Consider the following 20,532-nt stretch of genomic DNA (forward strand, 5'->3'; position numbering starts at 1 on the left):
AACACTGGATGAAATCATACTTTTTGTGTCTATTTTAACCGCACGTGCCGCAGGCAGACAGACTTTTAAACCACGCCTCCGTTGTTAAGGTCTTTGTTATGAAGGAGCGGAGCAAAGTTACAAAGACGGCATATAGACTGGGTTCCCACAGATTTAGATCTATCCATAGGGATCAACCTAACTCCCTGGGGGTTCACGCCAAATTGCTAAATTGCGGAGGATTCTCACTAAGTGCTCTAAGTTATTTACAGTTTTTCAACTGATTTTACGTTATATTCTCATTATTCGGATCAGATTTATCCAGTATATCCATGAAAAAAACATATTCAGTACATAGGCTACAAGCACTGTTTGTCCCTAGCTACTTGTTTACGTTCGAAGAAAGCTGGAGTTAATGGAACTTACGCAGAAAGCTAAATCAAAATCTAGGTCAACCTATTATACTTTATAAAACCTATCAATAAAGCAATTATGGCTTAACAATTAAAGCAATACAATTATCAATAGACGTTAAACTTTTTCGGAGAACTGATCAAAAGCCAACAAACCTTTTAATCGGTGACTTTGCCAAACTTTGAAGTATACACGGGAAGTCTAGTACAGTCATAGACCTTGTCTTAGCGTCATAAACCAGTTACAATTTCAGGGACATTGGTGTGTACTCGTACATTGTTAGGTAAGATGGCGTTACAAAATTTGTTATACGATTGAATATTGGTTACACTAGTATTTTATGCATTTAATGCTATTTGACTACTGGACTCCCGTGAAGCCTTTGATATTGAGATAGATCAGATTCGCTTGATCGTTGTGCATTTGCCTAGATTACATTTCTATACGCCCCCGCACCAACACTCCCCCGCACCGATACTCCCCCGCAGTATTGATGCGGGGAAGCAATGATGTGGGGAAGTATCGGTGTGGGGGAGTAACGGTGCGGGGATGTACAGGTGCGGGGAGTATCGTTGCGTATATAATACAAAAAATAGCTAAGGGGAGTAACGGTGCGGGGGAGTATCGACATGACTCCCTTTGCCTACAGGTAACGATAATAAGTTATGGTTTCAAAGTGAACAGTTAATTTTCTTACGTATAGTGTTGACGCTTGTGTCAAGAGTTTCAGTTTGATATTTCGTGATATTTTGTGAGAGAGAGAGTGAATTCTTGATACGTAGCTCCCATAATCGTATAGATACACTGTACAAATGGTCGCCCTTTTGATATACCAGTACGTACAGTAATGACATACAATTAGATCAAACATAATTTCGCCACTTCGCGTTATAAGTACAATGATTTTCCAGATCGAGAGGAAACCATGGCAGAAATTAAACACTCGGAAATAACCAAGGAAGCGCCAAGGACGCCGAATGTTGAAGTTAAAGGGTCCGCTCTGGGAGACACCAAGAGCAGCGTTGCAGAGAGTGTGAAAAAAGGTAGGGATCTACGGCACACGTATCAATACTAGAGGTGGGCAAATGACAAATTTTTTTCAAACAAGATTCTGTGGCCATTTTGGCTGCTAAGCACAAATCCGACAATAATTTTTACTAAGGTTAAATATTTATATTGGTTTCTGCAATTTGTTTGTGAAAAAAGGCGGGAATGGCTTTTTAACAATATTTTCACGGAAAATATGCATAAAAAATTATGTGTAATACGTCTCTCCATATGTTTTGGGAGTTGCAGAGTTCAAATATTAGCATATTCAAGACAATAACATTTGTAGGGTGATATCTTTAAAATATGTTATTTAAAACAAACATATACAGAAAATATACACTTCGAGTCAAAGATAAATGCAAATAATGGCCATTTTGTACATACTGAATTTATGGATAACAGTTTGGTTTTAAAAACAATGCTGAAAATACCTTCATGCATGTGTACCAACTTATGTCATGCTGTATAAGGGAACATTCCCGCAGATATTTGGATCGAACTATCTCTTTTGGGAGTCTCACTAAATTGCTATCAACTAAACCGGCTTAAATGTCTGTCACGCCTAGTAAAGATGTTAGGAGGTAATTATCTTTACCCCCTAGCTGACTCGGTAGCCGTGACAGACATTTAAGACGGTTTAGTTGACAGCAATTTAGTGATCGGTCCAACCCAGAGAGTTAGACCGAACCAGATGGATCGATCTAGGTATGGGAACCCAGTTTAATTTTCCTTTTCTTTGGAACAGGTAAAACTTTGTCAGGTGGCATCAACTTTTAACAACCTCTAACCTCTTGACATTAGTACTTAGTTTCAGTTGCGTAGTTTAAGAGAATCTCACCACCACCATGGAAGCACCAGTAAGAGATACACTGAGACCAGAAAACACTGTAAAGCCCCCGTCACGCTTGTGTCAAGAGTTTAAGTTTGATATTTATTCGGAATCAGCAGTAATCACGCAGAACGAGTCGGAATGAACAATTTTCAAAATTGGCTCCACATACGGTGGGAAATTTCAAATTGACCATAAAATCTTGTGAACCTGCCTGGAATGATTTGTGCACATTTTGGGTGTATTAACTCTCAAATGCAGCTCGAATGTACTTGACACACATTAGGAATGCCGAAAGAATATTAAGAATGTGACTCATAGTGCAGTTATAATACACTTCGAATGCCATTCGATATTTCTCCACTTGGAATGCACTTCGAAAGTTTTGAGCACGAGCAAAACATTTGGACGGGACGCAAGAATGGGCCCATACATTTGGAATATGCTCAGAATTTTTAGAACGCACTTCGAATATCCAGGAATAAACAAAAAATTTTCATTCCGACGACATTCTAGCTCATTTCGCCTCTAGTGTGACTAGGGTATAAATGAAGACATTAAGGATATTGTCACCCTTCGCCTAAAACTCCTTATTTATTGCCTTACATACATTATTTTGGGTAATAAATAAAGCTTCGGTATTCAGTGATTATATAAATTAACATTTACACGCGTCATCTTACTGGTGACGTTATAATTGCGATTTTGGGGTAAAAACTGAAATTTGTTTTACCCAGAACACCCATGATAACCGCCAATTTAATGATATCATTAAGTACTCCAAAACGCTGCCAGCGATTTTTCTTAGTTTAGATTTTATCGTTGATAAAGCAAAATAATACCTTTGTTTAATGAAAATCTGCAATTACAAGCTCATAACTCCATAACAAAAGCATTTAAACCAAAACGCTGGCACAGGATTGTAGCTCATGCCCCTGCGGACCACTATGTCTTTTTTGTGATAAAATCGTGTTTAGGGATGAAATTACGCCCCATACAGATTACTATCTCACCTCATAAAAGAAAGGTGTCAAATAGACGATTAAAGCTTTGAGTTGCCTATGCTTATACATTGCACCGAAAAATATAAATGCCGATATTTCATATTTTCGAGAGTTTTTTCATTGTTTTGAATTAGCACAAAGATAGATACATTTTTGAATAATTAGATGAAGGAAAAAACTCATCTTCGGCATCTGGATGATAATAAAGGGTTATAATGTCCTTAATGTTCTGCTACTGAGTGTACTTCTATAAATATTCCTGTATGTAACTAACATTATGACTACTCTACATGGCAAGACTGTACACTTCATGAGAACCTTGAATAATATACCATATTTGTTATATTATTGTTTTTCCCAATTTAAAAAACCTTAGTTGCATAAAAATTAGTATTTTGCACATAAAAATGGTGATTTAGGGTGGTTTTTACCTCAAAATGACCAAAAATTCCTCTTTTTAAATAATTTTACCCAAATTGAAATAACCCAACATAAGTGATTTATCTATTTTACGCTCATTGATCATAAAATCATATGGTTAGACATATAACAAGCCATATTTGAACTGATATTTAAAGATTTACATGAGAACTCTATGATTTGATGGGGAGCCATTTTGAAAAAATCGCTTGATACCAATATAAGATGTAATCTGAAACAAAAAAACTTATTAGATTTGTATAGCCAAATTTGTATAGCCAAAATAACCACAGAATCCACTTGTTTGAAATCCCCCCCCCCCCAAAAAAAAAAAAAAAGAAGCTTTCATTTGCCCATCCCTATCAATACTGCACCATACAATAGTTTATTTCATGTGATCAGGCTTGAAAATATAACATTTTCTGCCCTTACCTAATTTCCTTTACGGCCCTAAAGGAAATTGACCCAATACCCCGTATACGATCCTATAGGACAAAAGTTTCTATCAGGATCATCATCATCATCATCATCATTTAGAGCCTATAGTGTTCCACTGTTGGACAAAGGCCTCAGCATGCTTTTTCCATTGTTTCCTATCCTGAGCCTCAGATTTCCAGTTTGGCCAAGGTTTCTTCTTCCAAGACTTCCAGTAGTCATCTAATTCATCCCTCCATCGTTTGACCGACCTTCCTCTTTTTCTTTCTCCATACCTTGGGGTCCATTCTGTAAGCCTGATTGTCCACCTATTGTCCTTCATTCTTTTGACATGTCCTGCCCACCTCCATTTCATTTCTTTAACTGTGAGTAGTACGTCCTTGACTTTGGTCTGTTCACGTAACCATACATTCGTTTTCCACTCTCTTGGATTGATGTTCAACATAATTCTTTCCATCTTTCTCTGAGATACTTGTAGCTTGTGTTCCATGGAGGCATTCAGAGCCCAGGTCTCTGAACCATAGGTGATTGCCGGCAGCACACAAGCATTGAACACTTTCTTTTTCAGGCAGGTAGGAAGGTTGCTCTTGAAGATGTCATTGTGCTTCCCATATGCTGCCCATCCTGCTTTTATCCTTCGTTGGATTTCTTTCTCCAGTGTTCGATCACTAAGGCTGAACCGTTGCCCAAGGTATATATACTCTTCCACTGCTTCTATCTCTTTGGTGTTGACTTTCACTGTGCAAGGGGTGGTTAGTGGTCCAAACATCACCTTTGTCTTGCTGGTGTTCATCTTTAGCCCACTTTTTGCGCTTTCATCTGCTAACGCCTGTAGCATTTCTTCTAGGTCTTTTGCAAACCGTCTGCAAACCTAAGGTGATTGAGCCTGGTACCGTCTATGTTTATGCCCTTGTCTTGCCAGTCTAGATCCCTGAATATACGTTCCAATGCTGCTGTGAACAGTTTAGGAGAGATTGTATCTCCTTGGCGTACACCTTTCTTGATCCTGATCTTATTGGAGGTCTTGTGTAGTTTGACTGTTACAGAGCTATTGGTGTATATGTCTCTGAGGACGTCTACGTATCTATCTTCGATCCCTAGATCTTGCAGGGATGCCAGTATATACTGGGTTTCTACTGAGTCGAAGGCTTTTTCATAATCAACGAATGCTACACATAGTGGAATGTTATACTCGAGACATTTCTCTTTGAGCTGGTTGACAGTGTGCATATGATCAGTAGTGGTGTACTGGCCTCTGAAACCTGCTTGCTCCTTTGGCTGCGCTTCATCTAGTTGTCTTGTTAGCCTTTCGGTCAATATTTTGGTGTAAATCTTGTACAGATTAGAAAGTAGGTAGATGGGTCTGTAATTCTTGATGTCTTTCCTATTGCCCTTTTTGAACATTATGATCATGTTGGCGTTCTTCCATGCTACAGGAATTTCCTTCAGATGTAAGCACTTTGTGAAGAGCCTGGCTAATTCCTGAGATAGGATATCTCCTCCTGCTTTTACCATTTCTGCTTTGATGTTGTCATTTCCTGCTGCCTTTCCGTTCTTCATTTTCTGGACTGCTGACTCTACTTCCCAAGCTGTTATGTCTGGTACATCGCATGCCTTTGTTGAGATTTCTATTCCCTTGTTGCTGTCATACAACTCTCCATAGAATTCTTCTACTCGTTCTAATATTTGGTCTTGTGTGGTGAGCTCATTTTCATCTTTGTCTAGAAGAGTCAGCATTCTATCCTGCCCTAGTTGAAAGGATCTCTTTGCTCTTTTCATGCTCTTTCCATTTTCGATGGTCTCTGCTATCTTCTTCATGTTCTGATTCCTGATGTCTTTCCTTGCCTTCTTCTTGATGGTCTTATCCAGTTCTGCATATTCGATGTTGTTTCTGATGTCCCTGTTGTTGTTTACCTCCGTTTTCTTCATCATCCGTCTTTTCTTCATGAGAATCCTCGTTTCTGTTGAGAGCTTTGAGTCCTTCATTTTACTGGCCGGTGCGACTTCTGATGCACATTCTAGGATGGTGGTCGTTATTCTATCGTTCATTTCATCTACTCCATCTTCACCTTCTAGCTCTAGTGCACTGAATCTGTTCGTTAGGAGGATTTGGAACTCTTCTTTCTTTATGACCAGTTGCTCGATACTAGGTCTCTTTGATGGATTTGACAGACATTTCTGTCTGTCCTTCCTGACATTGATCCTAATCACTCCCATAACTGCTCTGTGGTCACTTCCCGCATCCAGTCTGTTTAGCACTTTCACATCCGTGAAGATGTTCGGTCTGTTTGTCATGATGTAATCAATTTCGTTTCTTGTACATCCATCTGGGCTTTGCCATGTCCATCTTCTTGATATCTTCTTCTTGTAGACGGTATTCATGATCTTCAAGTTATTTGCTGTCGCCCATTCAATCAGTAAGTCTCCTCTTTCATTCCTCTGCCAAATTTCCCTGTGGCACGCTCTTGTTCGTCTGACTTTATCCCGATCTTGGCGTTGAAATCACCCATGACTATGTGGTAGTGGCAGTCTGTTGTCAACTGACGCTGTACTTCTTCATACAGTTGTTCTACTTCTTCATCTGGTCTGCTTGATGTTGGTGCATATACCTGAATGAGTTTCATTGAGAATCTCTGATTCACTTTGAGCTTGACTGTAGCCACCCTTGCGCTAATTTGCTTTACCTCGATGATGTTTTTGCTTAGCGCCTTGTGTATCAGAAATCCAACTCCTTGTTGGCCATTTGAAGCATTTGTATGGTGCAATATATGTCCGCTATTTAAGGTAATTAAGCGTTCTTCCGCTCGCCTAATTTCTGACAAGCCTGTCACATGCCATTTAACTCCGGTGTCCTGGAGTTCAGTTTCCAATTCTGCAAGTCTTTCATTGTTCTTCACAGTTCTAATTTTGTAAGTAATGATGTTGAAATTTTTCACTGGTCTTGATGTTCGGTGATCCTTGCTGCCCCAGAGATTCTTAGCACCTCCCGCACTCTGCTGGTCTGAACCAGGATCACCTCCTAAGTTCAGGGCGTTTGTGCGGCTGGGTACTGGAGGCCGTGTGTTTGTTGGTTGTTTCATGCTGTTTCTATCAGGATGTCTTACAGAATTCTTATGGAGTCCCATAAAGACCTGAAGCAGATTTATAGAGTCCTCTAGGAGTCCAGTAGCGTCCCACAGAGTCCATAGGACACCCTATAGTATATTTTAATAAGGGTGATGCCCATTCAAGCCAGTTGTCTAGCCAGCAATTTCAAAATATTGTATTTCATCTGAAAGAGTGGACCTTTTCGCTCCATTACCTAACTTGAGAAATGAAATAGGAACTAGATTAGAAGTTGGAAAGTTTAAAAATATAACATTAGCAGAAGCCACTCACTAGAAAATAATCAAATGCTCTATTTCAGAAAACGCCCTAGTTTTAAAGGAGGAAGCAGATGGCGCCAAACCATGCACTTTGGTTGACACTACAGAGAGCCTACAGTCTGCAAGTGGAGCACTCAGAGGTATGGGTACAAAAGACCCAAATCTTGCCGTCGATGGGGAAGGCGGTGTCTCCGAGTCCTACACTATGGTTGACACCAAAGAGGGCCTTGAAACTGCACTCAAAACCCTGAAAAGTGTGAGTAAAGAAGAACCAAATTTTGCCTTCGATGGGGAAGGCAGTGCCTCCGAGTCTTGCACTATGGTTGACACCAAAGAGGGCCTTGAAACTGCACTCAAAACCCTGAAAAGTGTGAGTAAAGAAGGCCCAAATCTTGCCGTTGATGGGGAAGGTTCTGATTATTCCAGAATGGGGACGCTGTCTTTACTTGCCGTCGCAACAAGAGATCACGCGTTCCTGTTTGATGTAATCAAGCTCGGACAACTCGTTTTTGATCGCGGACTCCGCGAGATTCTCGAGGATCCCACACGCAAAAAGCTGATGTTTGACTGCCGCGAAGATTCTGATATCCTCTGGCATAACCACCAAGTGAAACTTGACGGTGTCCTAGATATACAGCTTTTACAAGTTATGTATAGTAATAGAGATAACTCGGATCTCTCGCCATTTGGTCAAAAACGATGTGCCATAGCACCTTGCGAAAACGTATTTGGCTTGCTGCATTGCCTTGAGCACTACACCGACGACGTTACATCCATTAGAATAAAGAAATCGGTTAGGTGGTCATTTTTTCTATCAACAGAGAAGTGGATGGACAGACCCCTACCTGCGGACATGATTAAGTACGCATGCGTCGACGTATCAACCTTATTTGGCCTCTACGAAAAAATGAAAATGACGAGCTATTTGGACATGAGACGGTTGGAGATTGCATCATCGCGCTACGCCGATCTGAAGCGTTCGCTCACCGTACGCCGTTTTGACGATTTTGAAAAAAATGGGTACCTGCCACTACTTATAATACCTCCAAAAGGATCTGTTGGCTTTTCGGACTATCAGTCCAATAAAGGCACCGAGTGCACGGGTTGTAAAAGGCGTTTTCCGCGGGAAGCGTTCACTTACACACAGCTTAGAAAAGGAGAACAAAAATGCAGAGTTTGCAGGAAGGTGAAAAACGACAATGATGTTGAGAGTAACAGAGAAGACAATTGGGCACGTGACTGCTCTGACGACAGTGCTGTATACTACTCCACGGATGAAAATGAGGATTATTATTAGGAGGAACGGAAAAGTATTTTAATTTTCAGGGCCATTTGATTGACGCGCAGGTTGTACGTATATGTGTGGAAGCTTGAGTAAGCAAAAAAGCATAGTCTTCTTATATACAGATGATCCTCTACCATGGTCACAGATTGATTTTTTACGAGTTAAATATGTACCAAAACGAGCAGTGTATAAGTCTATACTAAATATATTCCGATTGCCGTTATTTTTTCCCTGAAAGACTTTGCTTGGCATAAATTCAGGGTGAGTTAAAAACAACAACAACATGATGTGACTATTTTACGGAACGTTATTGATATAGTTGTTTACTGCATGCACTTTGAACGTTCTCAGCATAATTTACTCGTTTCACTTTCAGTTTGCAGCGTTTTTTTTTTAATGATTTACAAGGAAACTACGGGGGGCAGTATGCACGACGGTAGGATGTTGACGTACTTCGTATTAGTATTTTTACAATGTTGTCCCCATTTTTGCCTCTTTGCAACCCCACAAATTGAAATGTGTGCACTGTTTCTTTGGAAATTTTATTTTAAATGTAGATATTTCAGGCGCACACATTAATGTTAAATGTCAACACTATTCAGTGTTTATTATTAGTCTGCTTCATTTCTCTTAGTATTGGGACTTTCAATTAATGCGGCCGTCACCGGCCAAATTTCGAACATCATACTTGAGTTTGTCACATTACTTTATAAGCATGTCGTTATATTCAAATTAGTTAGGATCAAGTAGACATAAAAAAAACTATGCTTTGTTTAGTGAAAGGGCAGGTTGGCTTCAAAAATAAACATGAATGGACCCATGAATGAATAATTTCCACAAATATTGCGTCAATGAAGTATTCAACTTTTTATGTAAAATTGTAAATAGTGTCGGTCAAATGAGGCTTAATAGCAAATAAAATGCAGGTAACCAAAGGAAATCAATAACAAGATGATAGAAATATCGGTAAATGTCAACATATTGAATATGCATTTGTGGTGCTTTTGCCACATCGAACAGAACAACAGGGTAGCCTCTTTTTAATTTTGTTTCTACCACTCAATAGTAATGTTTAAATTTGAAGAAATTATGATTTAAAAGGGCAGTATTGGTAAAATTCCCTATTTTCTCCCATTTAAAACATTGGGTAGTTACCATATTTAATGCCACTTATACCGCTGAATGAATTCACAGACAGCTTCAGTGTTCTTCTTTACATGTAACTATAAAATAATAACAAAATGAAATAAAACTGATTCAATAGATAAATGATATAAATTGTCTGTTTTATTGATATGAAATTTAATGGACTAATATAGTTTTAATACAAGACAAAAAATGGATGAAGTAAAATAATTATAAAACCTTTCACCATTTATTTCTATCTAAACATTTATAAATTACAAAAACGTACCACATCATGTTTTCAAGTGTATCATGCCAGTAACCATTCTAGAGTTACTGCACATCTCCATAATTTAAATGAAGATTTCCCTTTTATGTTCACTAACGAGTTCAAAGGTGAAAAAAGCAATAGCCCCATCGATAACGTAACCCCGAAGCATAATTTCATACTTTGTTTGAACAATAAAATTGACTCTATATTCTTCCATTGCAGATGTTTTTATTAATTTCCTTGTGTTTCGTGGACAATTCAAAGATTTTCCGGTTGGATATTCTGATATCTTGATCCTCTTTGGGTGCTGAAAGTGCAGTTGCTTTTTCATCGGCAGAGCAGCTTTGTGCGTCCGCCATTTTGTTTGCGGTAAGATCAAAGTAACTAATTATCTGAATTCTCTTACGGCCATTTCTTACCAAAATTTGACAAATAAATAACTCATTTGAACCGAGAATTAGTTTTTAAAAATATCTAGGTAGGGGTTGCAGAATTCTAAAAACTCGTTAATCTAACTCTAAAACACGATGTTTGCAAAAACTCACCGGAAACGTAAATCAAATTTAGGTCGATCTATTTTTCTATTGTTCTATAGCACCTTTTCGAGGAAGGGTTAAAAAGCGGTATAGTATGACGGCATGACTTCCATATAGGGCTGCATTTTAATGATTTTCGGTAAAAACCTATATTGCTTATGTGTAAAATCAATCATTAACACTTTCATACCTCAAATAAAACAATGTAAAAAAGATGTGACGCCAATCTCGTTCAGAGAACAAATCAAAAGGCAACAGGAGCTATATTCTGGTAACTTTTTCTAACCTTGTGATCCACGGGAAGTAAAGTGGCAGTCATAAACCTAGGGTTTAGTCGAGCAGCCAGAACGCTAACCCTGCAATGTTTTTTCCTGTAAACTTTTTTCGCTGAAATGCATTCTTTAGGTCGAGAGAAGTAAAATTAGCTTGGTTGCTATTTCCGAGTCGTTTTTTGAGCATTTTTCAATATGGCCGCCAATTTATGAGAAAAAATAGAAAAACGAGCAGAAGTTGCCGGGTAAACTTTATTGACAGCTTTTTCGAACGTGTATCCTATCAGGAAAGCACAACAGTACTAGTGAGTACACTTAAGCCCGTTGCATATAGCAAAATAGCCAAAATGGACGTCAAAACATATGGCAGAAAGTAAAAACAGCTGCAAAATAAGTTCGTTTTTTGGAAATTAAGTCTTATTAAAAACATTTCCGCCTTTTCTATTTATGTCCATTATAATAATTTGTGAGTCGTGATCCTAAACTCTCAGAAACTGCTTATTTGACATTAATCAGATGGTGGCAGACGGTGCCATCTCCTGAGAGTCCATTTGCCACTCCGACGAGCCCCATAGTCAAAGCTTGCTATGTTATATCTTGCAAGCTTTTTTAAAAGAAATTGTTTCATCTGGGTTACAAACTTAGAGAAGCTTATATTACGAGATATTTACAATTTTTCAAAATTCAAGATGGCCGTCAATTTGTTATGTGAATAGCGAGAGCCATACATTCAAATAAAAAAGTAATGATTCACTCCATTGTTCATCATTGCATATTTATATTTATATCCATGCAAAGTTTTTGTTCTGAAACTATTCATGAAACTTAAGATTTTTGGTTCTGTATACCAATGTCTTAAACAAATGATTCGTATGAAAATAATCCAGTTTAGAGCTTCAAAATAACAATCACTTTGAAAAATATGGCCTCAAAGATTTTAATGGCTGTCAGTATACCTGTATAACCAAGAGATTTGTAAGATGTTTTACTTATTGACACTTTAAAATGTAAAGTGAAAAAGTCCAGTAATAAGAAAAACTAGAAATGTTGTTATATACTGATGAAATATTCTTACACGTGCCAATCTCAATAAAAAGAATGGGAAGTTTTAAAGCTTAATTTTATGTCCATACTGAAAAAGTTATGATAAAGATATAAAATTAAAATATTAAGGTATGATCAATATAAAAACAAAAACAAAAAAAAAATAAGGTTAATATTCTGACAAAAGTTAAATTAAATTACACTCATCCCCTCCCACCCCCCGTCCCCACCTTGGTTGGACTCCGTGTAAATATGAGAGTCCCGATTGCAGATTAACATTTTGGACTCCCTGTGCCCAAATTCCTGCAGAACCCCCTGTAGGCCCTTAATAAAATTTCTGTATTAAAAAGAGAACTTACAGTACGTAATGGTCAGTCCTATCAATGATCCTCTTTTATAGAGTCTTAGTATAACTGTACCTTACAAGTACACTTTGTCAATAAATAACAGGGTTGGATATATTTTATTATACGCCGAATTATCAGTTTAAAACGTAATTTAACTGCTTTTTTTACCTTTTTTGGGCATGTTTTAGCGGTCATTTGAAATGCGGAATACCATGCACTTTAAACCCGACTCTTTGCTATGTTACATAATTATTCATTTATAATATAATATAATGATATCATAATATATTTTTATATTATTGACGGCCATCTTGAATTTTGAAAATTGATCAATGTTCCATATCTAGCTTCTGCCAAGAAGCCCAAATTAAATTGGCTTTTATACTCCCAAAGTGTTAAATTCTTTTTAAAAATTCAGGGAATATCATTTTAAGTATTTGACTATGGGACCCGGAGAAGTAGCAAACAGACTCTTGGGGGGTTATTGAACTGTCAGATAAGCTTAGTCCAAGAATTTCGGGTCATGACTAACAAAATATTATAAGTAACATAAATATAAAAAGGGGATATGGTTTTAATAAAAATAAATATGCAAAAAACAAACTGATTCTGCAGCTTTTATCATTTTCTGCCTTATGTTTTGACGGCCATTTTGGTTTGTTGCTAAGTGGTACGCACTTAAGCGTATTCAATAGTACTGTTGTGCTCTCCTGATAGGATACACGTTCAAAAAAGCTGTCAATAAAGTTTACCCGGCGACTTCTGGTCGTTTTTCTATTTGTCCTCATAAATTGACGGCCATATTGAAAAATGCTCAAGGTCTCGGAAATAGCAACCAAGCTAATTTTGCTTCTCTCGGCCTGAAGAATGCATTTCAGCAAAAAAAAGTTTAGAGGAAAGAACATTGCAGGGTTCGACAATTGGGCCTATGGGAGTGGCGACTCGACTACTTGTCAACACAAAATATTCAGATTTTCCGGGACAGTGGTATACACTATAAGGTAAGACAGTGAACAAAATAACGCATAGGCATTCCTATTAGATATTAGTGGGGCTACGACTTAGATTTTAAAAGACGTCGGTTTAGTTATGCACACCTTGGACATAATAATGAGTACACACGTTCTTATACCTTCCTTGGGATCTAACTGTTTCCTCTGGCCATTCCACAGTCATCGTTTTTCCTATCTAGGATTGTCGCTCCAAAAATTCACTAAGAAAAAAGGCTACTCACCAAACATTGCCCGGCCCAAACCGACATTTTAATTCGGTGTTTTATTTAATTTCTAATTAAATTATTCAGTTCTAATTGACTGGTTTCCATGTTTTCCTGTGTATTTCAAAGGGAAATATCGACATCAAGTAGTAGAGGGGTTTTGTCGTTTTAAGGGACATAGAAGTAGCCTTACAGGATGTGTAAATGTGTTAGGGATCATGACTGTGGGGAAAATGCTCAGTGGATGGTGGATGGTGCTCAGTCTCATGGTACAGTGTATATTACACCGAGGAAGGTCACAGAGTAGCAAAGAGTTTTGTAATGTCTGGCTTCCATTTAGTGTAGAAAGTGAACATTTTAAACTAATGATTATTACCAACAGACTACACAGATGAATTTCCATCAGAATACTTTATTGGAGACTCTATTACAAATGTTCATCTTTCATGTACACAAGCTTTTATACGTAATGCATAGTTTGTATCAATAACACATTTACAAGTAGCTTCTTTTCCAGACCTAATCATGTCAGAAGTTAAGTACTCCGTAACGATCAAGAAAGAGAACACCGAGACCAGCCTTGCAGGGTGCGGGAGAGAAAGTAAGAGAGGCGCTGGGGCAAGCGTTTTCAGTGCTGAAGAAAAACCCGCCATTTCGGAAAAGATCAATGAATGCTTTATTGGAAGGAATGAATCAGAGAATAAAAGAAGAAAGAGACGAGATAAATAGTGTAGCGGGACCCTCTGGTATTGATAAACCCCCGCAAGATGGCGCCACACCTGTCATGTATACTTTAGTTGACACCAAAGAGCGCCTTGAACATGCTCTTAGAACACTGAGAAGCGTGAGTAAAGAAGGCCCAAATCTTGCCGTCGATGGCGAAGATTCTTCCAGAAAAGGAACGCTGTATTTAATTGCTATCGCAACAAGAGACCATGCGTTCGCGTTTGATGTCACTAAGCTCGGAGAGCTCATTTTCGATCGTGGGCGTCGAGAGATTCTCGAGGACCCCACACGCGAAAAGCTGATGTACGACTGCCGTGAAGATTTATGATATCCTCTGGCATAACCACCACGTGAAACTTGACGGCGTCCTGGATCTGCAGCTTTTGCAAGTGATGCATAGCAAAAGGGACAGCTCAGTTCTGTCGCCAATCGGCCAAAAACGCGGTGATGTTGCAACCTGCGAAAGAGTGTATACTGTGGAGGATTGCCTTGAGCTTTATATCAACGATGCTAAGTCCCGTCAAAGAAGGAAATATATTGGCCTAGGTTATGTGCTATCAGCATGGCATTGGAGAAATAGACATTGTTTCATCCCCGATGACAAGTTTGCGTGCATGGACGTACCAACTCTTTTTATCCTCTACGACAAAATGAAAATGGACGATCAAGACATGAGGCGGTTGAAAATTGCATCAGAGCGTTACGTTGATCTGAAGCGATCGATAACCGAACGCCGTTATGATTATTTTGAAAACAATGGATACCTGCCACTTAATGTAATACCTGAAAGACGATGTTTTGGTTTTTCAGCCTGTCAGTCCTCTGAAGGCTCTGAGTGTATGGGCTGTAAAAGGCGCTTTCCACGGGAGGCATTCACCAAGACGCAACTCAGAAAAGGAGAACAAAAATGTAGAGTTTGTAGAAAGGTGAAAAACGACAAAGATGTCCAGATTAACAGGGAGAGAAACTGGGAAAGTGATGACGAAGAGCGCTGGGTACCAGGACAGCGCTGGGCACCAGAAATATATATAGACGAACACTAAGACCCCATTTCCAGAGATTAGATCGATCTACTTTAGATCGACTTAATTCCCTGGGCGGACACGAAAGTTAATTACCCCCTTACAGCTTGTAGTAGGCGGGACGGACATTTAAGCCGAATTATCTGACAGTAATCTATTGAGACTCCCCGCGGGGATAGATCGATCTAAAAGCTCTGGGAATACGGCAAGATGTATGTGCATGTATTTTAAAAGATTAAACTTTCCTATTCAGAAAACAAGAAAAACGTAGCAATGGCGAATCCACCGGAGGAAGGGGAAACAATGGACATGTTACCCCCCCTCCCTAGCAAAAAAGTAAATAAGAAACAAACCAAGCCATTGCACACCATATTTCACGCCTTAATTATTGATTATCGTTTTATATTAGCACGATGAAAGGAAGGAAAATATCCCACGATCCTGAGGCCGATGCAACTTTTCTTTGTTCTTCAAAACAACACATCGATCGAAAGCGATATCAATAATTGCCTTTTTTAATAATTCAAAACACTTATGTGAATTTATGCCCTCCAAGATGTAAAATATGCAGTGGGTTTTCGTTTTGTTATGTGAATATTATGATTGAATAATTTCTGCTTAATTGCTGTTTTCAGTGGTATCTTATCATTTCTTTTTGTTCGCTTCCTTTATGATAAATCTCTGTTGCATTATTTTAATTCATGATAGACTGCAACGGGTAATTTGAAGGTGTAGTCCAAAAACTATTTTTTTAATCTAAAGATAAAGAAATGATTGTCAACCTTTTTTCATGTTATCAGGATTATTGTCTTCGTGAAGGAGATCATTTATTTAATCAAAGTGATTTATGAGCTTGCTAACTGAGAGCTCATTCAGAACAGGGGACTAACAGATCCGCGGATCAAATATGGCCGACCTACACTGTACTTGCATGCTTGCTGTGTAATCCCCGCAGGATATCTGTTCAGTGTCTAATACTGAATTAAGCGGCAAGCTTTTTAGTGTTCTGAATGCGCTCTGAATTTAAGTCACTTCTCAGGTTTAGCATCCTTAATTAAGGATATTGTTACCCTTTATCATCCAGATACTGAAAATGAGTTTTTCCCGCATGTAATTATTCAATGATGCATCTATCTTTGTGCTGATTAAAAACAATAAAAACCTCTAAAATATGGTATATCGGCGTTTGTATTTTTCCGTTGCAATGTATAAGCATAGGCAACTCAAAGCTTTAATCGTCAATTTAACACCTTTCTATTTTAAAGTGAGATATTAATCAGTGTGGGGCGTAACTTCATCACTGAACAAGCCTTCATCAAGAAAATTGGCGGAGATGATCAGCAGAGTGTAAGTTACTAACCCCTTATTACAGATTTTCGTTTTGCTTTATAAAAGATAAGATCTTAACAAAGACTTTTAAGAAAAATCCCTTGATCAGGAGTACTAAATGGTGTCATTAAATCTGCGTTAAAACGGTGATCGTGGGTGCCCAGCTAAAAAAGAAATTTGAGAAAATGATTTTTCAGTTTTTACCCCAATATCGTAATTATGACGTCACCCGTAAGATAACATATCTGTAAATGTAAATTAATTTTGTCAATGAGCACTGAAGTATCATTTATTACCAAAAAGAATGTATGTAAGGCAGTAAATATGGAGTTTTGGGCGAAGGGTGATAATATCCTTAAGCGACACGTATTTCGCTTCTGGATATTAAATCTTTCGGTCAGTTATTGCAATCGTGGTGTTAGATCTAAACATCACTGGCGTTCTTCGAATATAACTAGGATTGATGTTTTCGAGAACATACTCTGAAACACATGCTTTTTTCTTCGTTACTTTATTTTAGTTTTATGATGACCATAAATTAATTGATGCTCTTGGTGGTCGACTGCGGTCGATATGATTGACTGGTTGACGGAAAAAGATCACGACCAAATATTTCCACGGCCAGTAGCGCATCTGAAATCTTAAGCGTTGTGTAAAGAAAAAAAGACACACTTTACAAAAAAATAAATAAAAATAAAATAAAATAACATCGAAAGTTTCAACAGTGTTGCAATGCACCAATTGTTGTGTAATTAATGATGTTGCCTTCACCAGCTCTGTTAAGTCAAAAACCACAAATTGTGTCATGGGACAAATATATGTTTGATGATTACGTCAGAGGTAAAGGTAGAGCTTTATCGGGTCTTCAGTGGCTGGATATAGACTTTTATTCTATGCTCATTTGATTATTATTATTATTATTATTATTATTATTATTATTATTATCATTGCTATTATTATTGAAAACATATTGAGCATGTTACTGTATTCCACCTCAAAGGCACACAATGCGCGTTACACATGACATGTATACATAACATTTACTTTTCTTGATTTTCAGCAAGATTTACTTTATTAGTATGTACATTATAGCCGCCGTTGACGGTATAAAGACAAACAGTCCTCTATAAAAGTTGAAAAATATTTTATGCACCTAAACTGACGCTACCACTACAGCTCATTCATGTGTGGTGGTTCCTTTCGGAACCCCCCCCCCCCCCCCCCCCCCCTTTTAGATTGAGAGTGTCCGCAACTTTTTGCAGTTTACTTTATGTTTTATTCAAAATTTCCATCGATGCAATTGCTTTTATGGAAATCGCACCAGTTATTACACATTTGAATGTTTTTTTCCTCTCTTCTAAGGGTCTCGCTAAAACTAAAACACGTCTGTTGTGAACCGCCTTTGATCCCATTGCACTCTTTAATGTCATGGGTAAAGCCAAAATCAATCTTAGTTTAAAACAAACTCCGAGCTCCGTGTTGGGTTCTCAAACACTCATGGCTTCCTGTACATCATGAGTTTTACCGTTCATGATAAACCATGGATTCTCGATTGGGATAGCAGATACACACATGTTCATCCAACCTGGCCCTCTCCGTGGCAAGGTTGAAAGTTCCCATCGAATCATTCCGCATCAACAAAGCTGACTTGGCTCCGTGGTAACTTTGCTGTCTCGTTTACCGACAGACACTGGTACGCTGGTTCGAGACCCAGCAAGTGTAGTACTTTTTATTTTCCAGAATTAAATTTTAGAAATTCCCATTGGTTACTATAAGAGGAAACTCGTAAGTACGGAGGGTGGGCGGTTCTCTCACGGTGCAGTCGGTAGCGTGCTTGGATGCAAATGAGATGCCCAAAGCGCCACCAACCATGGCAACGCAAAGTCACGAGTTCGAATCCCAGATGAGGCACGTCAGTCCATCACGACAACGACCGGGCCCTTGAATCGGGACCCGGATGCCACGAGAACGAATCTGGGCTCTCCTGGGTCCTAGCAAATTACTTTTGCATAAAAATACGGTATACTTTAGAAAGTTTACATTAAATGATCGATTTAAAACGAACATATTGCTGGTCATTAGAATAAAGACTGCGTCGTCAATAATATTTCCTTTCTCTTCAGTTAAAAGTCCTTAGATTGGTGCCACAGATCTTGTACTTGTATTGAGCTACATCTAACTCCGTATGTTCTGCATTTCATCAAAATGTGCTATCTTCTAGGTGGGATTATCAGAGAGAACATTTTTATTTATTTTTTTTTCTACAAAAGCCTCTATTGCTTTTCACAAGGACACATTTTGTCTTTTCATGCCCCTCCTTTCCATTCTTGCACCCTTGCTTCTTAAGACTGTTCATGTGTTCATACAGTACCCGGGGCAAGTTCGCAGTCGACATTCGAAAGAGTAAAGACTACTCAATACTAAAATCGCCCAGGTGCGAACAGCTGTGGGCCTCATCGCACTGTGTATCGTCAAAGGTAAAAGCAAACGTTATCTCAGTGCAAAACAAAATGAAAATAAAGGTATCTGAAGTTATCTGACTAGGAACGTTCCGAGCAGGCCTATCATTGAAAGCCAACGAACTTGAATCGATTCAGTAGCTTTCCCGGTATAACAGCACGTCACACTACCGTTAACCGTGTTCAGCAGAAAAATGATATCTTTATTTATAATTGCAAAATATAATTTATTCAAAATTTCCATCGATGCAATTGCCTTTATGGAAATCGCACCAGTTATTACACATTTGAATGTTTTTTTCCTCTCTTCTAAGGGTCTCGCTAAAACTAAAACACGTCTGTTGTGAACCGCCTTTGATCCCATTGCACTCTTTAATGTCATGGGTAAAGCCAAAATCAATCTTAGTTTAAAACAAACTCCGAGCTCCGTGTCGGGTTCTCAAACACTCATGGCTTCCTGTACATCATGAGTTTTACCGTTCATGATAACCCATGGATTCTCGATTGGGATAGCAGATACACACATGTTCATTCAACCTGGCCCTCTCCGTGACAAGGTTGAAAGTTCCCATCGGATCATTCCATATCAACGAAGCTGACGTGGCTCCGTGGTAACTTTGCTGTCTCGTTTACCGACAGACACTGGTACGCTGGTTCGAGACCCAGCAAGTGTAGTACTTTTTATTTTCCAGAATTAAATTTTAGAAATTCCCATTGGTTACTATAAGAGGAAACTCGTAAGTACGGAGGGTGGGCGGTTCTCTCACGGTGCAGTCGGTAGCGTGCTTGGATGCAAATGAGATGCCCAAAGCGCCACCAACCATGGCAACGCAAAGTCACGAGTTCGAATCCCGGATGAGGCACGTCAGTCCATCACGACAACGACCGGGCCCTTGAATCGGGACCCGGATGCCACGAGAACGAATCTGGGCTCTCCTGGGTCCTAGCAAATTACCTTTTGCATAAAAATACGGTATACTTTAGAAAGTTTACATTAAATGATCGATTTAAAACGAACATATTGCTGGTCATTAGAATAAAGTCTGCGTCGTCAATAATATTTCCTTTCTCTTCAGTTAAAAGTCCTTAGATTGGTGCCACAGATCTTGTACTTGAATTGAGCTACAGCTAACTCCGTATGTTCTGCATTTCATCAAAATGTGCTATCTTCTAGGTGGGATTATCAGAGAGAACATTTTTATTTATTATTTTTTTCTACAAAAGCCTCTATTGCTTTCACAAGGACACATTTTGTCTTTTCATGCCCCTCCTTTCCATTCTTGCACCCTTGCTTCTTAAGACTGTTCATGTGTTCATACAGTACCCGGGGCAAGTTCGCAGTCGACATTCGAAAGAGTAAAGACTACTCAATACTAAAATCGCCCAGGTGCGAACAGCTGTGGG

General features: G+C 38.6%; 1 protein-coding gene across 1 annotated transcript; it reads left to right on the forward strand.

Moving 5' to 3' along the window:
- Positions 1-624: 624 nt before the first annotated feature.
- LOC106172579 (uncharacterized) lies at positions 625-10,074 on the forward strand. Its single transcript, XM_086994214.1, has 3 exons — positions 625-676; positions 1,305-1,436; positions 7,538-10,074. The coding sequence occupies exons 2-3, from the start codon at positions 1,319-1,321 to the stop codon at positions 8,791-8,793; spliced, it is 1,374 nt and encodes a 457-aa protein (XP_086850340.1). The 5' UTR covers positions 625-676; positions 1,305-1,318; the 3' UTR covers positions 8,794-10,074.
- The last annotated feature ends 10,458 nt before the right edge of the window (positions 10,075-20,532 follow it).

The sequence above is a fragment of the Lingula anatina genome, chromosome 8 (genome assembly GCF_051362555.1).
Source record: "Lingula anatina isolate TDL-2025a chromosome 8, LinAna3.0, whole genome shotgun sequence".
NCBI classification, from domain to species: Eukaryota; Metazoa; Brachiopoda; class Lingulata; order Lingulida; family Lingulidae; genus Lingula; species Lingula anatina.